An 18,242-nucleotide genomic window follows, 5' to 3' on the forward strand; every position below is an offset into this window, starting at 1 on the left:
TCTTAATGTCATGCTCAGCTCCTCCCTAATAAACAAAATTTCCTGGGAATCTCTAGATAGTAGTACAGATCAGAAGAAGTGGAGATACGGCAGTTTTAACTATACTTTGCTAATAGAAACACTTTGTAATTACAACAGTAAACATCTATTGACCTCTCAATTTTACTGCCTCAGGGTCTGCTTTAATAAATACCTTTTTGCAAATTTGAATATGAAAAGGCATTATTTACATAGGTAGTTATAAAGGACCTCTGATATTACACTAATTATGTTTGCTGATTTCCATTTCTCTGAGAAGTACCCCCTCATCCTCACTAGCATTTCCCATTCTATTACTGGAAAAGACATTAGGTTGCTAAAAGCTTATTCTAATTGATAGTAGCCTAATGAAATCATTATACTTCTGTGTTTGTATTCTGTAGTTACAGAAAGAACTGTGATTAAGCATGTTTGTACTGGAGTGTATCTATTTCAATGCTTCTTTTGCTTGTCTCCCATTTTCCTTCTTACAGATTTTTAAAAGCATTGGCTCTGATGAGACCGTGCAAGGGCAAGGAAGTCGGAGGCTGATCAGCTTTTCTCTCTCAGGTATGTTTTGCTCATCTGAAGGCCTTTGTGGAAAAAATAAGAATGTCAGTCAGCAATCAGGAGACATCTTCAGTTTGACTCTTACCTACAAGTTACTCAACCTCTTGCCTCAATTTCTCCATCTGTAAAACAAAATTTTAAAATATATTTTAAAATTCCCCTTGACCTTATAAATATTCTGGAGAGGTCAATAAGGAATAGGTGCATTCTTTAGATGAGATGAAATGATGAGAAGCTACCGTTCTACTTTTCCTCCATTGCTAAATAGCAGTAATTGAGAACTTATAAGGTGGAGGTAGGGAAAATCTGAGACAAGAAGCAGCTAGCAGACCTTTATCTAAATAAAATCTCACATGAAATCCAGTTGGAAAAACAGATAAAAACTGAACTGCTCAAAACAATGCATCTGTGCAAAGAGCAGGGAAATCCAAATGAAGCCTGTAATTTTGTTAATTGTATCTAGTTAATAGTTAAGAGTCATTTAATATTTTTTTAGTTTTCATCATGTACCATAGTTCTGGAACATGTTAGTAGGGAAATTGGCTAAATCTTCTTTAAATCTAAAATAACTTCAAAATTAAAAATATAAAGAAAAACTGAGTTGCTCAAGCAAAAATGATATAGAAAGTTCAGAGCCCCATTCACTTAATTTTACTCAAAGTGGTCTTTGCAAAGACACAATGGCATGAAGCTTTAGAACTTTATCAAGCCCAGTTTGAAAACTATTGCTTTAGCTCACTGTCAAACCAACAAATGGTTTGCAGGCCATTAATGTCAGAGATCTGAGATCAAAAAAATGAATGAGTGTTCATGAGTGTCCTTGGAAAATGAACAGTCAACCAGGGCTTTTCATGTCTAAGTGAGCCCCCAGTAAAGCAAACATGTGTCTAAAAATCCACTGATAAGTGATAATAACAAGATTAATATACAAAAAGCCAGTCATTTTCCTATCTACCACAATGAACAAATGGAATTTAAATTAAAAGCACAAATCTATTTCTATTTAGCATCTCCCCAAATAAAGTACTTAGGTATAAATCTAACAAAATATGTATAAGCTATTTATAAGGAAAACTGCAAAACTCTAATGAATTAAATCAAAGAGCTAAATAAATGGAGATATATTCCATGTTCATGGATAGGAAGACTTAATAGTGTAGGGATGTCAGTTCTTCCCAAACTGATCTGTAGAATCAGTGCAGTCCCAACCAAAACTCCATCAAGTCATTTTGTGAAAACTGACAAATTGATTTCTAACATTTATAAGGAAAGGCAAAAGACCCAGAACAACCAACACAGTGTCGAAGGGGAATATCAAAGTTGGAGGATCTATGCTTCCCAACTTCAAGACTAACAATAAAACTGCAGTAATCAAGACAGTGTGGTACTTGTGAGGAAAAAAAAAGAAAAATAGATAAGTGGAATAGACTAGAGTACCCAGAAATAGTCCCCTATATAGTCAGCTGATCTTTGAAAGGTGAGCAAAGGCAATACAGTTGAGCAAAATAGTCCCTTCCACAAGTGGTACTGAAATAGCTGGACATCCACATGCAAAAGAAAAAAAAATAAGAATCTAGACACAGACCTTTATGACCTTTAAAAAATTAACTCAAAATGGATCACAGACCTAAACGTAAACCACAAAACTATATAACTCCTAGAAGATACCATAGGAGAAAGCCTAAATGACCTTGGGTAGAGTAGTGTTTTTTTAGATACAACACCAAAGGCATAATGCATGAAAGAAAAAATCGTAAGATGGACTTAATTAAAATTAAAAACTTCTGCTCTGTAAAAGACAATGTCAAGGACATGAGAAGACAAGCCACAGACTCAGAGAAAATATTTGAAAAAGACACATCTAGTAAAGTACAGTTAATCCAAAATATACAAATAACTCTTAAAGCTCAACAATATGAAAACAACCCAATTGAAAAATGGGCCAGAGATCTTCTGATCTTATCAGATATTTCACCAAAGAAGCTATCAGATCAGTCACTCAGTCATGTCCAACTCTTTGCGACCCCATGAATCGCAGCACGCCAGGCCTCCCTGTCCATCACCAACTCCCGGAGTTCACTCAGACTCACGTTCATCAAGACAGTGATGCCATCCAGCCATCTCATCCTCTGTCGTCCCCTTCTCCTCCTGCCCCCAATCCCTCCCAGCATCAGAGTCTTTTCCAATGAGTCAACTCTTTGCATGAGGTAGCCAAAGTACTGGACTTTCAGCTTTAGCATCATTCCATCCAAAGAAGTCCCAGGGCTGATCTCCTTCAGAATGGACTGGTTGGATCCCCTTGCAGTCCAAGGGACTCTCAAGAGTCTTCTCCAACACCACAGTTCAAAAGCATCAATTCTTCAATTCTCAGCCTTCTTCACAGTCCAACTCTCACATCCATACACGACCACAGGAAAAACCATAGCCTTGACTAGACGAACCTTTGTGGGCAAAGTAATGTCTCTGCTTTTGAATATGCTATCTAGGTTGGTCAAAGATATACTGATGGCAAATAATCATATGAAAAGGTGCTCCACATCGTATGTCATTCATTTCAGTTCAGTTCCTCAGTTGTGTCCAACTCTTACGACCCCATGGACTGCAGCACACCAGGCCTCCCAGTCCACTACAAACTTCTGGAGCCTACCCAAACTCATGTCATTTAAGTCAGTGATGCCTTCCAACCATCTCAACCTCTGTTGTCCCCTTCTCCTCCAGCCTCAATCTTTCCCAGCATGAGGGTCTTTTCAAATGAGTCAGCTCTTTGCATCAGGTGGCCAAAGTATTAGTGTTTCAGCTTCAACATCAGTCCTTCCAATGAACACCCAGGACAGATTTCCTTTAGGATGGACTGCTTGGATCTCCTTGCATTCCAAGGGACTCTCAAGAGTCTTGTCCAACACCACAGTTCAAAAGCATCAATTCTTCAGTTCTCAGCCTTCTTTATAGTCCAACTCTCACATCAATAAATGACCACTGGAAAAACCATAGCCTTGACTAGACAGACCTCTGTTGGCAAAGTAATGTCTCTGCTTTTTAATATGCTGTCTAGGTTGGTCATAACTTTCCTTCCATAGAGTAACATCTTTTAATTTCATGGCTGCAGTCACCATCTGCAGTGATTTTGGAGTCCAAAAAATAAAGTCCAGCCACTATTTCCCCATCTATTTGCCATGAAGTGATGGGACCAGATGCCATGATCTTAGTTTTCTGAATGTTGAGCATTAAGCCAACTTTCTCACTCTCCTCCTTCACTTTCATCAGTTCAGTTCAGTCACTCAGTCATGTCCGACTCTTTGCAACCCCATGAATCACAGCACGCCAGGCCTCCCTCTTCATCACCAACTCCCAGAGTCCACTCAAACTCACGTCCATCGAGTCAGTGATGCGATCCAGCCATCTCATCCTCTGTCGTCCCCTTCTCCTCCTGCCCTCAATCCCTCCCAGCATCAGAGTCTTTTCCAAGGAGTCAACTCTTCACATGAGGTGGCCAAAGTACTGGAGTTTCAGCTTTAGCATCATTCCATCCAAAGAAATCCCAGGGCTGATCTCCTTCAGAATGGACTGATTGGATCTCCTTGCAGTCCAAGGGACTCTCAAGAGTCTTCTCCAACACCACAGTTCAAAAGCATCAATTGTTTGGTGCTCAGCTTTCTTCACAGTCCAACTCTCACATCCATACGTGACCACAACCTTGACTAGACAGACATTTGTTGGCAAAGTAATATCTCTGCTTTTGAATATGCTATCTAGGTTGGTCATAACTTTCCTTCCAAGGAGTAAGCATCTTTTAATTTCATGGCTGTAGTCACCATCTGCAGTGATTTTGGAGCCCAAAAAAATAAAGTCTGACACGGTTTCCACTATTTCCACTGTTTCTATTTGCCATGAAGTGATGGGACCAGATGCCATGATCTTCGTTTTCTGAATGTTGAGCTTTGAGCAAAATTTTTCACTCTCCTCTTTCACTTTCATCAAAAGGCTTTTTGTTCCTCTTTAATTTCTGCCATAAGGGTGGTGTCATCTGCATATCTAAGGTACAATAATCTCAGATAACCTCGGCAATCTTGATTCTAGCTTGTGCTTCTTCCAGCCCAGCATTTCTCATGATGTACTCTGCATAGAAGTTAAATAAGCAGGGTGACAATATACAGCCTTGACGTACTCCTTTCCTATTTGGAACCAGTCTGGTGTTCCATGTCCAGTTGCTTCCTGACCTGCATACAAATTTCTCAAGAGGCTGGTCAGGTGGTCTTGTATTCCCATCTCCTTTAGAATTTTCCACAGTTTGTTATGATCTACACAGTCAAAGGTTTGGCATAGTCGATAAAGCAGAAATAGATGTTTTTCTGGAACTCTTTTGCTTTTTCCATGATCCAGCAGATGTTGGCAATTTGATCTCTGGTTCCTCTGCCTTTTCTAAAACCAGCTTGAACATCTGGAAGTTCACCGTTCACGTACTGCTGAAGCCTGGAGAATTTTGAGCATGACTTTACTAGCGTGTGAGATGAGTGCAATTGTGCGGTAGTTTGAGCATTCTTTGGCATTGCCTTTCTTTGGGATTGGAATGAAAACTGACCTTTTCCAGTCCTTTGGCCACTGCTGAGTTTTCCAAATTTGCTGGCATATTGAGTGCAGCACTTTCACAGCATCATCTTTCAGGATTTGAAATAGCTCAACTGCAATTCCATCACTTGCACTAGCTTTGTTCATAGTGATGATTTCTAAGGCCGACTTGACTTCGCATTCCAGGATGTCTGGCTCTAGGTGAGTGATCATACCATCGTGATTATCTGGGTTGTGAAGATCTTTTTTGTACAGTTCTTCTGTGTATTTTTGCCACCTCTTCTTAATATCTTCTGCTTCTGTTAGGTCCATACCATTTCTGTCCTTTATCAAGCCCATCTTTGTATGAAATGTTCCCTTAGTATCTCTAATTTTCTTGAAGAGATCGCTAGTCTTTCCCTTTCTGTTGTTTTCCTCTACTTCTTTGCATTGATCACTGAGAAAGGCTTTCTTATCTCTTCTTGCTATTGTTTGGAACTCTGCATTCAGATGCTTATATCTTTCTTTTTCTCCTTTGATTTTCACTTCTCTTCTTTTCACAGCTATTTGTAAGCCCTCCCTAGACAGCCATTTTGCTTTTTTGCATTTCTTTTCCATGGGGATGGTCTTGATCCCTGTCTCCTATACAATGTTACGAACCTCAGTCCATAGTTCATCAGGCACTCTGTCTATCAGATCTAGTCCCTTAAATCTATTTCTCACTTCCACTGTATAATCATAAGGGATTTGATTTAGGTCATACCTGAATGGTCTAGTGGTTTTCCCCACTTTCTTCAATTTAAGTCTGAATTTGGCAATAAAGAGTTCATGATCTGAGCCACAGTCAGCTCCCGGTCTTGTTTTTGCTGACTGTATAGAGCTTCTCCATCTTTGGATGCAAAGAATATAATCAATCTGATTTCGGTGTTAACCATCTGGTGATGTCCATGTGTAGAGTCTTCTCTTGTTGGAAGAGAGTGTTTGCTATGACCAGTGCATTCTCTTGGCAAAACTCTATTAGCCTTTGCCCTGCTTCATTCCGTATTCCAAGGCCAAATTTGCTGTTACTCCAGGTGTTTCTTGACTTCCTACTTTTGCATTCCAGTCCCCGATAATGCAAAGGACATCTTTTTTGGGTGTTAGTTCTAAAAGATCTTGTAGGTCTTCATAGAACTGTTCAACTACAGCTTCTTCAGCATTACTGGTTGGGGCATAGACTTGGATTACTGTGATATTGAATGGTTTGCCTTGGAAACAAACAGAGATCATTTTGTCATTTTTGAGATTGCATCCAAGTACTGCATTTTGGACTCTTTTGTTGACCATGATGGCTACTCCATTTCTTCTAAGGGATTCCTGCCCTCAGTAGTAGATATAATGGTCATCTGAGTTAAATTCACCCATTTCAGTTCATTTTAGTTCACTGATTCCTAGAATGTCAACGTTCACTCTTGCCATCTCCTGTTTGACCACTTCCAATTTGCCTTGATTCATGGACCTAACATTCCACGTTCCTCTGCAATATTGCTCTTTACAGCATCGGACCTTGCTTCTATCACCAGTCACATCCACAACTGGGTATTGTTTTTGCTTTGGCTCCATGCCTTCATTCTTTCTGGAGTTATTTCTCCATTGATCTCCAGTAGCATATTGGGCACCTACTGACCTGGGGAGTTCCTCTTTCAGTATCCTATGATTTTGCCTTTTTCATACTGTTCATTCAAGCCAGAAATACTGAAGTGGTTTGCCACTCCCTTCTCCAATGGACCACATTCTGTCAGACCTCTCCACCATGACCCGCCCATCTTGGGTGGCCCCACAGGGCATAGCTTGGTTTCATTGAGTTAGACAAGGCTGTGGTCCTAGTGTGATTAGATTGACTAATTTTCTGTGATTATGGTTTCACTGTGTCTGCCCTCTGATGCCCTTTTGCAACACCTACCATCTTTCTTGGGTTTCTCTTACCTTGGACCTGGGGTATCTCTTCATGGCTGCTCCAGCGAAGCACAGCTGCTGCTCCTTACCTCTTTAGTTCTTCTTTACTTTCTGCCATAAGGGTGGTGTCATCTGCATATCTGAGGTTATCGATATTTCTCTCCCAGCAATCTTGATTCCAGCTTGTGCTTCATCTAGCCCAGCTTTTCTCTTTATATATATATATATATATATATATATATATATATATATATATATATACACACACACACACACATATATGAGAAGGAAATGGCAACCCACTCCAGTGTTCTTGCCTGGGGAATCCCAGGGCTGGAGGAGCCTGGTGGGCTACTGTCTATGGGGTCGCCCAGAGTTGGACACAACTGAAGCGACTTAGCAGCAGTAGCAGTATATACATATATATATATATATATTTTTTTAATTGGAGGCTACTTACTTTACAATATTATATTGGTTTTGCCATACATTGACATAAATCCACCATGGGTGTGCATGTGTTCCCATCCTGAACCCCCCTCCCACCTCCCTCCCCATACCATCCCTCTGGGTCATCCCAGTGCACCAGCCCCAAGCACCCTGCATCATGCATCAAACCTGGACTGGCAATTCATTTCACATATGATAATTTACATGTTTCAATGCCATTCTCCCAAATCATCCCACCCTCACCCTCTCCCATAGAGTCCAACAGACTGTTCTATACATCTATGTCTCTTTTGCTGTCTTGCATACAGGGTTATCATTACCATCTTTCTAAATTCCATATATATGCATTAGTATACTGTATTGGTGTTTTTCTTTCTGGCTTACTTCACTCTGTGTAATAGGCTCCAGTTTCATCCACCTCTTAGAACTGATTCAAATGTATTCTTTTTAATGGCTGAGTAATTCTCCATTGTGTATATGTACCACAGCTTTCTTATCCATTCGTCTGGTGGTGGACATCTAGGTTGCTTCCATGTCCTGGCTATTATAAACAGTGCTGCAATGAACACTGGGGTACACGTATCTCTTTCAATTCTGGTTTCCTCGGTGTGTATGCCTAGCAGTGGGATTACTGGGTCATATGGCAGTTCTATTTCCAGTTTTTTAAGGAATCTCCACACTGTTCTCCATAGTGGCTGTACTAGTTTGCATTCCCACCAACAGTGTAAGAGGGTTCCCTTTTCTCCACACCCTCTCCAGCATTTATCGCTTGTAGACTTTTGGATCACAGCCATTCTGACTGGTGTGAAATGGTACTTCATTATGGTTTTGATTTGCATTTCTCTGATAATGAGTGATGTTGAGCATCTTTTCATGTGTTTGTTAGCCATTTGTATGTCTTCTTTGGAGAAATGTCTGTTTAGTTCTTTGGCCCATTTTTTGATTGGGTCTTTTATTTTTCTGGAATTGAGTTGCAGGAGTTGCTTGTATATTTTTGAGATTAATTCTTTGTCCATTGCTTTGTTTGCTATTATTTTCTCCCATTCTGAAGGCTCTCTTTTCACCTTACTTATAGTTTCCTTTGTTGTGCAGAAGGTTTTTAATTTTAATTAGGTCCCATTTGTTTATTTTTGCTAGTATTTCCAATATTCTGGGAAGTGGGTCATAGAGGATCCTGCTGTGGTTTATGTCAGAGTGTTTTGCCTATGTTCTCCTCTAGGAGTTCAATAATTTCTGGTCTTACATTTAGATCTTTAATCCATTTTGAGTTTATTTTTGTGTATGGTGTTAGAAAGTGTTCTAGTTTCATTTTTTTACAAGTGGGTGACCAGTTTTCCCAGCACCATTTGTTAAAGAGATTGTCTTTTCTCCATTGTATATTCTTGCCTCCTTTGTCGAAGATAAGGTGTCCATAGATGCATGGATTTATCTCTGGGCTTTCTATTTTGTTCCATTGATCTATATTTCTGTCTTTGTGCCAGTACCATACTGTCTTGATGACTGTGGCTTTGTAGTAGAGCCTGAGGTCAGGCAGGTTGATTCCTCCAGTTCCATTCTTCTTTCTCAAGATTTCTTTGGCTACTCGAGGTTTTTTGTATTTCCATACAAATTGCGAAATTATTTGTTCTAGCTTTCTGAAAAATACCATTGGTAGCTTGATAGGGATTGCATTGAATCTATAGATTGCTTTGAGTAATATATTCATTTTCACTATATTGATTCTTCTGATCCATGAACATGGTATATTTCTCCATCTATTTGTGTCCTCTTTAATTTCTTGCACCAGTGTTTTATAGTTTTCTATATATGGGTCTTTTGTTTCTTTAGGTAGATATATTCCTAAGTATTTTATTCTTTTTGTTGTAATGGTGAATGAAATTTTTCCTTAATTCCTCTTTCTGTTTTCTCATTGTTAGTATATAGGAATGCAAGAGATTTTTGTGTGTTGGTTTTATATCCTGCAACTTTACTATATTCATTGATTAGCTCTAGTAATTTTCTGGTGGAGTCTTTAGAGTTTTCTATGTAGAGGATCATGTCATCTGCAAACAGTGGGAATTTTACTTCTTCTTTTCCAATCTGAATTCCATTTATTTCTTTTTCTGCTCTGATTGCTGTGGCCAAAACTATGTTGAATAGTAGTGGTGAGAGTGGGCACCCTTGTCTTGTTCCTGACTTTAGGGGAAATGCTTTCAATTTTTCACCATTGAGGATAATGTTTGCTGTGGGTTTGTCATATATAGCTTTTATTATGTTGAGGTATGTTCCTTCTATTCCTGCTTTCTGGAGAGTTTTTATCATAAATGGATGTTGAATTTTGTCAAAGGCTTTCTCTGCATCTATTGAGATAATCATATGGTTTTTATTTTTCAATTTGTTAATGTGGTGTATTACATTGATTGATTTGTGGATATTGAAGAATCCTTGCATCCCTGGGATAAAGCCCACTTGATCATGATGTATGATCTTTATAATATGTTGTTGGATTTTGTTTGCTAGAATTCTGTTAAGGATTTTTGCATCTATGTTCGTCAATGATATTGGCCTGTAGTTTTCTTTTTTTGTGGCATCTTTGTCAGGTTTTGGTATTAGGGTGATGGTGGCCGCATAGAATGAGTTTGAAAGTTTACCTTCCTCTGCAGTTTTCTGGAAGAGTTTGAGTAGGATAGGTGTTAGCTCTTCTCTAAATTTTTGGTAGAAATCAGCTGTGAAGCTGTCTGGTCCTGCAGCCCAGCGTTTCTCATGATGTACTCTGCATATAAGTTAAATAAGCAGGGTGACAACATACAGCCTTGACACACTCTTTTTCCTATTTGGAACCAGTCTGTTGTTCCATGTCCATTTCTAACTATTGCCTCCTGACCTGCATACAGATTTCTCAAAAGGCAGGTCAGGTAGTCTGGTATTCCCATCTCTTTCAGAATTTTCCACAGTTTATTGTGATCCACACAGTCCAATGCTTTGGCGTAGTCAATAAAGTGGAAATAGATGTTTTTTCTAAAACTCTCTTGCTTTTTCAATGATCCAGCAGATATCATTAGGGAAATGCAAATTAAAAAGAGATACTACTATGTACCTATTGGAATGACCAAAATCCAGAACACTGAAAACACTAAATGCTGGCAAAGACGTGGAGCAAAAGGAACTCACATTTATTGCTGGTAGGAAAGCAAATGGTACAGACACTCTGAAATGCATTTTGGTAGTTTCTTTCAAAACTAAACATACTCTTACTACATGACCCCATGATCACATTGCTTGGAAATTACCCCCAAAAACCTGACACAGATGTCTATAGCAGCTTTTTTTATGATTGCCAAAACTTGGAAGCAATCAAGATGTCTTTCAGTAGGTGAATGGATAAATAAACTGTAGTACATTCAGATAATGGAATATTATTCAGTGCTAAAAAGAAATGAGCTATCAGGCCATGAAAAGACCTGAGGAATCTTGAATGTATATTACTCATCGAAAAAGGCCAATCTGGAAAGGCTTCATGCTATGTGAATCCAACTATGTCACATTCTGGTAAAGGTAAAACTATGAAGATGATAGAAACATCAGTGGTTCTAGGGGATGAGAGATGAATAGGTGGGGCACAGGGTTTTTAGGGCAGTGAAAATACTCTGTTTGAGAGAGTAATGATGGATACATGTAATAATGCATTTGCCAATGCCATTGAATGTATAGTGCCAAAAGTGAATCCTAGTGTAAATTATGGATTTGGGGAAGAAAGGTAAAGTGTCTCTCATCAAAGGGACACTATGATGATGATGTGTCAGTCTAGGCTCATCAACTGTAACCAATATACCAATCTGGTAGATGTTGAGAATGGGGGTGGGGGGCTATGCATGTGTGAAGCAGGCAGTATAGGGGAAATCTATGTATTTCCTTTTGATTTTGCTATTAATCTACAACTACTCTAAAAGAAAGTAAGTCTTTAAAAAGCCCACATTCATCAATAGAATGTGTCTTAGTTTTTTGTGTTTTTTTTTTAAAGAAAAAAACTCAATAATTTGTATTACTAGGACAGAAATGGAGAAGGCAATGGCACCCCACTCCAGTACTCTTGCCTGGAAAATCCCATGGACGGAGGAGCCTGGTGGGCTGTAGTCCATGGGGTTGCTAGGAGTCGGACACGACCGAGCAACTTCACTTTCACTTTTCACTTTCATGCATTGGAGAAGGAAATGGCAACCCACTCCAGTGTTCTTGCCTAGAGAATCCCAGGGACAGGGGAGCCTGGTGGGCTGCCATCTATGGGGTTGCACAGAGTCGGACATGACTGAAGTGACTTAGCAGTAGCAGCAGCAGCAGCAGGACAGAAAACTAACAACTCCTGATTTGTTATTCTTATATTCCCATTGAAATGCTTGATAACTAACAATTATTTATACAAGCCTTCAGAAACAGTAGAAACCAGGAAAACTACTGTCTGTAAGAAATTAAGAATTTTCACCAACCAGAGCTCACTAAAATCCTAAAGTCTACAAGGGATGCCATTCAGGATAGACAGCATGGAACTGCGGAAAGAGACAAAATCTCCATTCATTGGTTCCCATTTTTGGCTCTGCCATGCAGACATGGACTCATAGACTGACCAGAGGAAATGAAACCACCCCACTACCATCACCAGTTTGGTTCAAATAGCTACTTTCTAAGGATCAGGATTGGTTCATTTCCTATGGTCCCCAATATATAGGGGACCAATATATATGGGCTTCCCTGGTAGGCTCAGATAGTAAAGCATCTGCCTACAATGCCTGGAGAAGGAAATGGCAACCCACTCCAGTATTCTTGCCTGGAGAATCTCATGGATGGAGGAGCCTGGTAGGCTACAGTCCATGGGGTCACAATGAGTTGGACATGACTGAGTGACTTCACTTCACTTCACTTCATTTCCTATGGTCCCCAATATATCATTTTTCTTACAGTTATCTCAAGGCAAAAATTGCCAACAATGAAATATGGCTGGAGGTATAAAATGAGCAACTAAAGAAGCATGCCTGGAATGATAGTGGAGATATAATACTTTGTAATTGAGTATGTCTGTGTTTAACTCACTGTCAAGGAAAAGTAAATACTGCTTAAAGTATCATGATAAATGTCATGCCTCAAAGAAAGTTTAAAAGGTCATCAAATCTATAACTAAGCAAAACCTACAGATTATCAAAGAAGTTAACTAGATGCTAGTCATCTCCAGGTATAAAAGTAGGGATGAGGATTCTAACAGCAGCCCATTGTACAACCAAACTAACTAAAGATGGACAATACCAGGGCTACACACAACCTACTCATGGTCCTAAAAAATGTATCAAGAATGGGGGAAAAAAAGTTGAAGGACATAACACTCAAGAGGAAAAAGGAAGTATTTTGTCACAAATATATACTGAGGAGAAGTAAAGGATATGTTACTCATCTGCTTGTACACTCTATAAAACACAGGAAAGTGCAAAATCTATCAGGTAAGAAGTCTAGGATGAAGAAAAATGATAAGGGAGGTCTTTGAAGCTAAAAGAAAGTCAATGTATTTGTTTCCTATTGCTGCTGTAACAAATTACCATAAAGTTAGTGGCTTGAAACAACACACATGTATTCATACAGTTCTGGAGATCAGAAATCCAAAATGAATCTTAAGGGATGAAAATCAAGGTATCAACAGGCAAGGCTGGTTCCCTTCTGGGATCTCCTAGGAAGAATATGCTCATCTCTGAGATTCTAAAGTCTGTTATGCATGTTTTTGGCTCACGGCTGTATCACTCCAGTCTCTGCTTCTGCTGTCACATCACTTTCTCCTCATCTTGCTCCTCCTTCCTCCACTTTATAAGGACTCTTATAATTACACTGAATCTTTCCATCTCAATCAAGATTCTTCAGCATGTCTGTAAAGTCCCTTCTACTGTATAAGGTGACATATTCACAGGTTCCAGGAATTAGATCATGGTCATCTGTGTGAGACCATTTTTCTGTCTATTATAATCAAGGAAAGATTTAAAATAAATTCTGAAAGGTACAGTCATTGAATTCAAAGTGAGCTTTGAGAGATTTTAGAAAGCAGCGAAGAGTATACTCACTACATTATTAGAATTGGGTAGACCAACTTGAGATTCTCTCATCGAAAACATAGAAGGGTCAGACTTAAAAAGATAAGGAAGTAAAAAGATGGATGACAAATACAGAGCAATACATGGATAATTCTGATGAAGAGATCAGAACAAATAATAATAGCAGAAAGATTTTTTTGAGCTGGATATAATTTTGCATCTTTAAATTTGACTATCACATACTAGGAAAAAAGTATGTGCAGAGAGCAATGTCTAGACAAATGCCTTTTTTTAAAACAGATTTTCAAATGCAAACAGAGTAGCCATCTGAGTGGAAAAAGCATGATACAAAAGGATAAACCTCATGTTAATTTCAGATTTGTCTTATAATACAGAACACTAAAATCATGAAGCAAAGGCTACAGAGCTTTAAGGGTAGCATATTTTAGCTGAAGATTTCTGTGCCTACCAGATTGTCATTTATATGAGAAGGCAAGAGAAACACATTTTCAGGTTTTCAAGGGCTCAAAGAATTTCACCCTTGCATCTTATCTGAGAGTAATATGTGAATATCCACTCCAGTATACAGAGAGATTAGAAAAAAAAACAAAACCTCAAAAACTGGAGATACTGCATATAATTGGACTGCTTTTATTTTTAGGATAAAAAATGAGAAATAAGCAGAAAGATAGATCATGGAAAATTTCAAGAATACAGTAGACATGGCAAGCAAGATTGTTGATGCAAATATTTTACTTTTCAAATCTGTTTATATATTCAGTTTTTACCACTTCTTGGTGGTAATAAATTTCCTATGTGACTATTATCCCTTTAATTTTCAAAGAATTAACACTGCAACCTCAACAAATTGCAAATGCAAATAAAGGGTTTTTTCCCCACAGGTATTGGAGACAATTTAAACATTCAAAATTACCACAGAGTCAAATAATGAAATACCATATACTCTTAAGACTTATATATACAAAATGTTCTAAAAGACATGGGACCAGACATTTTATTATATAATCCAGGCAAAAGAAAAAATTTAGGACAAATGTTTATATATACAGTATGGTCTCAACTGTGCAAATTACTGAAAGACAATAAAGAAAAAGTCTGGCAATGGCTGCTACTAGGCAGTACAATTTGAAATAACTTTAAAATTCTGTTTCTTTTCCTTCTGTATTTAAAAATGTTATAATAAGTGTGTATCATGTTTATCATCAGAACAAAAAACTAATACAGGAAAAATGGAGGAAAATTAAATATTCTCCCATTAATGTATCATTTACTTTTGGAAAATCATAAAACTCTGTATTGTTATACACATCCATTCCAACAATCTCAGAGTTGAAAACATTGAGACCCAAAAAGTTACATCAATTTTCTAAAGTTTTAAAGTTCAACAGTGAGTGTTCCAGACTAAAATCTGAATATACTGACTCCCAGCCGAGCGCTCTTTAAATTCCTAATTGACTCCTTAATACAGCAGTTTTCAAACATTTTACTCTGTGAAACACATATTTTAATAAATATACAAATTGAATTTAAACTATAAAAGCTCACTGGAGGACATGAAATGAGGCATGAAAATATGAAGAAATATATGCTCCTGAGTATAAAGTTCCCATTTCTCCCAAAATTAATCTATAAATTTAATACAATTCTGATCAAAATTCCAATTCTTTGAAGGCAGCTTTTTAAAAAATTAATAAGATTAATATGGAAGAATAAATGTGTGAGTAGTAAAGAAAGATGTTTTCTTTTGGACAAAAAAACAAGAACAATGAAGCATGACTAGACTTATCAGGTATCAAACATGTGATAAAGACATATTATGCAGATTTAGATAAGTTGTTTGATGGAAGAGAATTTTTTCAAAAGACCTATTTATACATAAGGATTTGACCCATGCCAAAGTTGGAATTTTTATAAAAAGGTAGTATCACATTTTGGTTAAAAACACAGACTTTGGAATCAAAGAGGCAGGTTCAAATTTCATTTCTGACATTGACCAACTATAAAAACCTGTTCAAATTACTTAACTCAGAAGCCTCTATGTTTTCTTCCTCAAACTAGTGATATAATAACTACTTTGTAGAGTTTGTAACTAGGATTAAATCAGATTATATATTTGAAGGGCATAGAATGGTCCCCAGAATTTAGTAACTAATCAATAAATGGCCGGCAGTAGTGGTGGAGGTGACGAAGGCGATGATAGTCATATTATTTTATGGTGAATAAATCTATATGTCTATCACATTCTCAGCCATTGTCCCCAATACCGCCTCCCAGAAATGATGACTCACTAGGAGAACTCATGAGTATTATCGTACTCATGACTATAAAACATTGAAAAGAGAAAAAGCAAATTGCAAAGGAAAAAGGTACCTGGGATGAAATCTGGAAGAAAGCAGTTGCAAATTTCCATGAGTCCTCTCACTGGAGTCATACAGCTTGGGTTCATTTTCCCCAGCAACAAGTTGTGATAAAAATATGAATTATTATCTATCAAAAATTTTTTTAGTCACTCAGTCATGTCTGACTTTTTGCGACCCCATGGACTGTCGCCCACCAGGCTCCTCTGTCTATGGAATTCTCTAGGCAACAATACTGGAGTGGGTTGCCATTCTCTTCTCCAGGGGATTGTCCTGATCCAGGGATCAAACCCGGGTCTCCCACACTACAGGCAGATTCTTTACCTTCTGAGCCACCAGGGAAACAAGGAGGCTCAATAAAGATTCAGAATCCAAGGTTTTCACTGGGGGCTGCTCATGTGGCCAAATTCCTCCTAGGACTTACTAAAATTCCAGACTCCCAGAGGAAAGCAGGTGTTCGGTGTAAACAAGGTAGTTTGCACAAACACTTGGGGCACAGAGATGAGTTCTTATTAGTTCTGAGGTGTGAGAACCCCCCTGACACTACCGAAAGATCAACCCTATGAACAGACCTTTCTAAGGAGAAAAGACTCAGGCTGTCACACATTTCTATGGGTGATACCTGAGTTTTACAAATTTCTGTGATGTTTATATTTTCTAATGTTTATTCCACCTCACAGCAGTATATAATAATGCAAGAGTGGAAGAACAGTTTTGTTACGGAGATTGCTTTGAATCAATTCAAAGTATCGTTTAAATTCACATGAAAGCTTCTGTACTTTTTTCCATCAGTGACAAATTCCTCCAAACACCTCACAACTTATACCATACTTGAGAATCAATCCGATGTATTTTTAACTGTTTCTTTTACTTAAGTATAAGTAGGAACAATTTTTTGGAAAATACTTTAATAATACAAAAATTTTAATTATGTTTTTGATATTATAAATTTATTTCCAATAAATATAAGATGATTTCAGATTGTCGGCAGAACAGCTATAAACCACTATCACCTCTCTCTCCCCCCTACACACAGCATGAAATTTTACATGATCAGATACTTTCAATTACAGGGAACGGCTCAGTTTTCAAAGCCTTTCCTCCTGACAGCATGGTCTCTCCTCAGAACTCTCCTCACTGAAGTGCATTAGCTCCATGGAGGCCATGATTTTTTTCTTTCCTCCAATGCCCCTGCTCTTCACTCTTTTAATCTTCATCTTTCTCTTTTTTCTCCTAATTCTCTCTTTCCTTACTCAGTGAAGATCCTATTTACTGTGAGGCTAGAGCCCTTGTTTTTCTGTCTCCACTTTGAAGAATTTTCACCTAGACCCACTGAATTTTCCAAGATGGATTTCCTCTCTCAGTGTGCACCCAGGTTTCCTGAGGTAACCCTCAGCCTTATCCCAACCTGCCTGAGGAGCACCAGAAGTCCAAACCAGAAAGGGTCAACAGTCTTCTCTTGAAAAGCATAGTGACCACAGTGCCAGTATTGATTTATTACAGGCAGTTCTTACCAAACCAATTTAATATACGTCAGTAAATGTTTCATGTAATGGGTTCTGGAGACACATCAGTCCATATTTTGTAATGAGGTGAAAAACGGTGGTTCAGGATTGAAAATTTTTTCTGTGTTTCAAATGGACTCTTTTCCTTGTATAAAACCTAATCTAATCTTTTGGGCCTTCCCTGATGGCTCAGACAGTAAAGAATCTGCCTGCAATGAGGGAGACTCGGGTTCGATCCCTGAGTCAGGAAGATCCCCTGGAGAAAGGAATGGCTACCCACTCCAGTATTCTTGCATGGAGAATTCCACAGACAGATAATCTTTAACCTTACTAAAACACACAAAATTGAAATATCCTCTATTTTATAGATTTCCAGGCCATGGGGTTGAAGAAAGGGATGTTTTTCAACCCAGACCCTTACCTGAAGATTTCTATTCAGCCTGGGAAGCACAGCATCTTTCCTGCCCTCCCCCACCATGGACAGGAGAGGCGATCCAAAATCATTGGCAACACTGTGAACCCCATCTGGCAGGCTGAGGTGAGTGCCCGGGCCCTGAAAAACGGGCTTAAGTGACAAAGCAAAGTGACTGACCATGAAGCCCACGTGCTACTCCCTCCCTTCTTGGAGCCCCAAACTCTTCTGCTTAGTTCATGGTTCTCTTGGTCCTAGAGGGGGGCCATGTTTTCCTTGGGTTGTAGCTCCTAGGAATTTTTTTTTTAAGTGAATGAAGTGGAGTTTTTTTTATATTTATTTTATTTTAATTTTTATTGGAGTATAGTTGATTTACAATGTTGTG

The 18,242-nt window shown here is 38.4% G+C and overlaps 1 protein-coding gene across 10 annotated transcripts in view; it reads left to right on the top strand.

Annotated features, from left to right (window-relative positions):
* HECW1 (HECT, C2 and WW domain containing E3 ubiquitin protein ligase 1) overlaps window positions 1-18,242 on the top strand; it is a 481,203-nt gene that overhangs the window by 291,187 nt on the left and 171,774 nt on the right. For all 10 annotated transcript variants that reach the window (XM_027539200.1, XM_027539204.1, XM_027539202.1 and 7 more), the window contains 2 exons: window positions 513-588; window positions 17,814-17,983. In XM_027539200.1, the coding sequence (XP_027395001.1) occupies window positions 513-588; window positions 17,814-17,983 (246 nt within the window). The remainder of the gene's footprint in view (window positions 1-512; window positions 589-17,813; window positions 17,984-18,242) is intronic.

This window comes from Bos indicus x Bos taurus, chromosome 4 (genome assembly GCF_003369695.1).
Source record: "Bos indicus x Bos taurus breed Angus x Brahman F1 hybrid chromosome 4, Bos_hybrid_MaternalHap_v2.0, whole genome shotgun sequence".
In the NCBI taxonomy this organism is placed as follows: domain Eukaryota; kingdom Metazoa; phylum Chordata; class Mammalia; order Artiodactyla; family Bovidae; genus Bos; species Bos indicus x Bos taurus.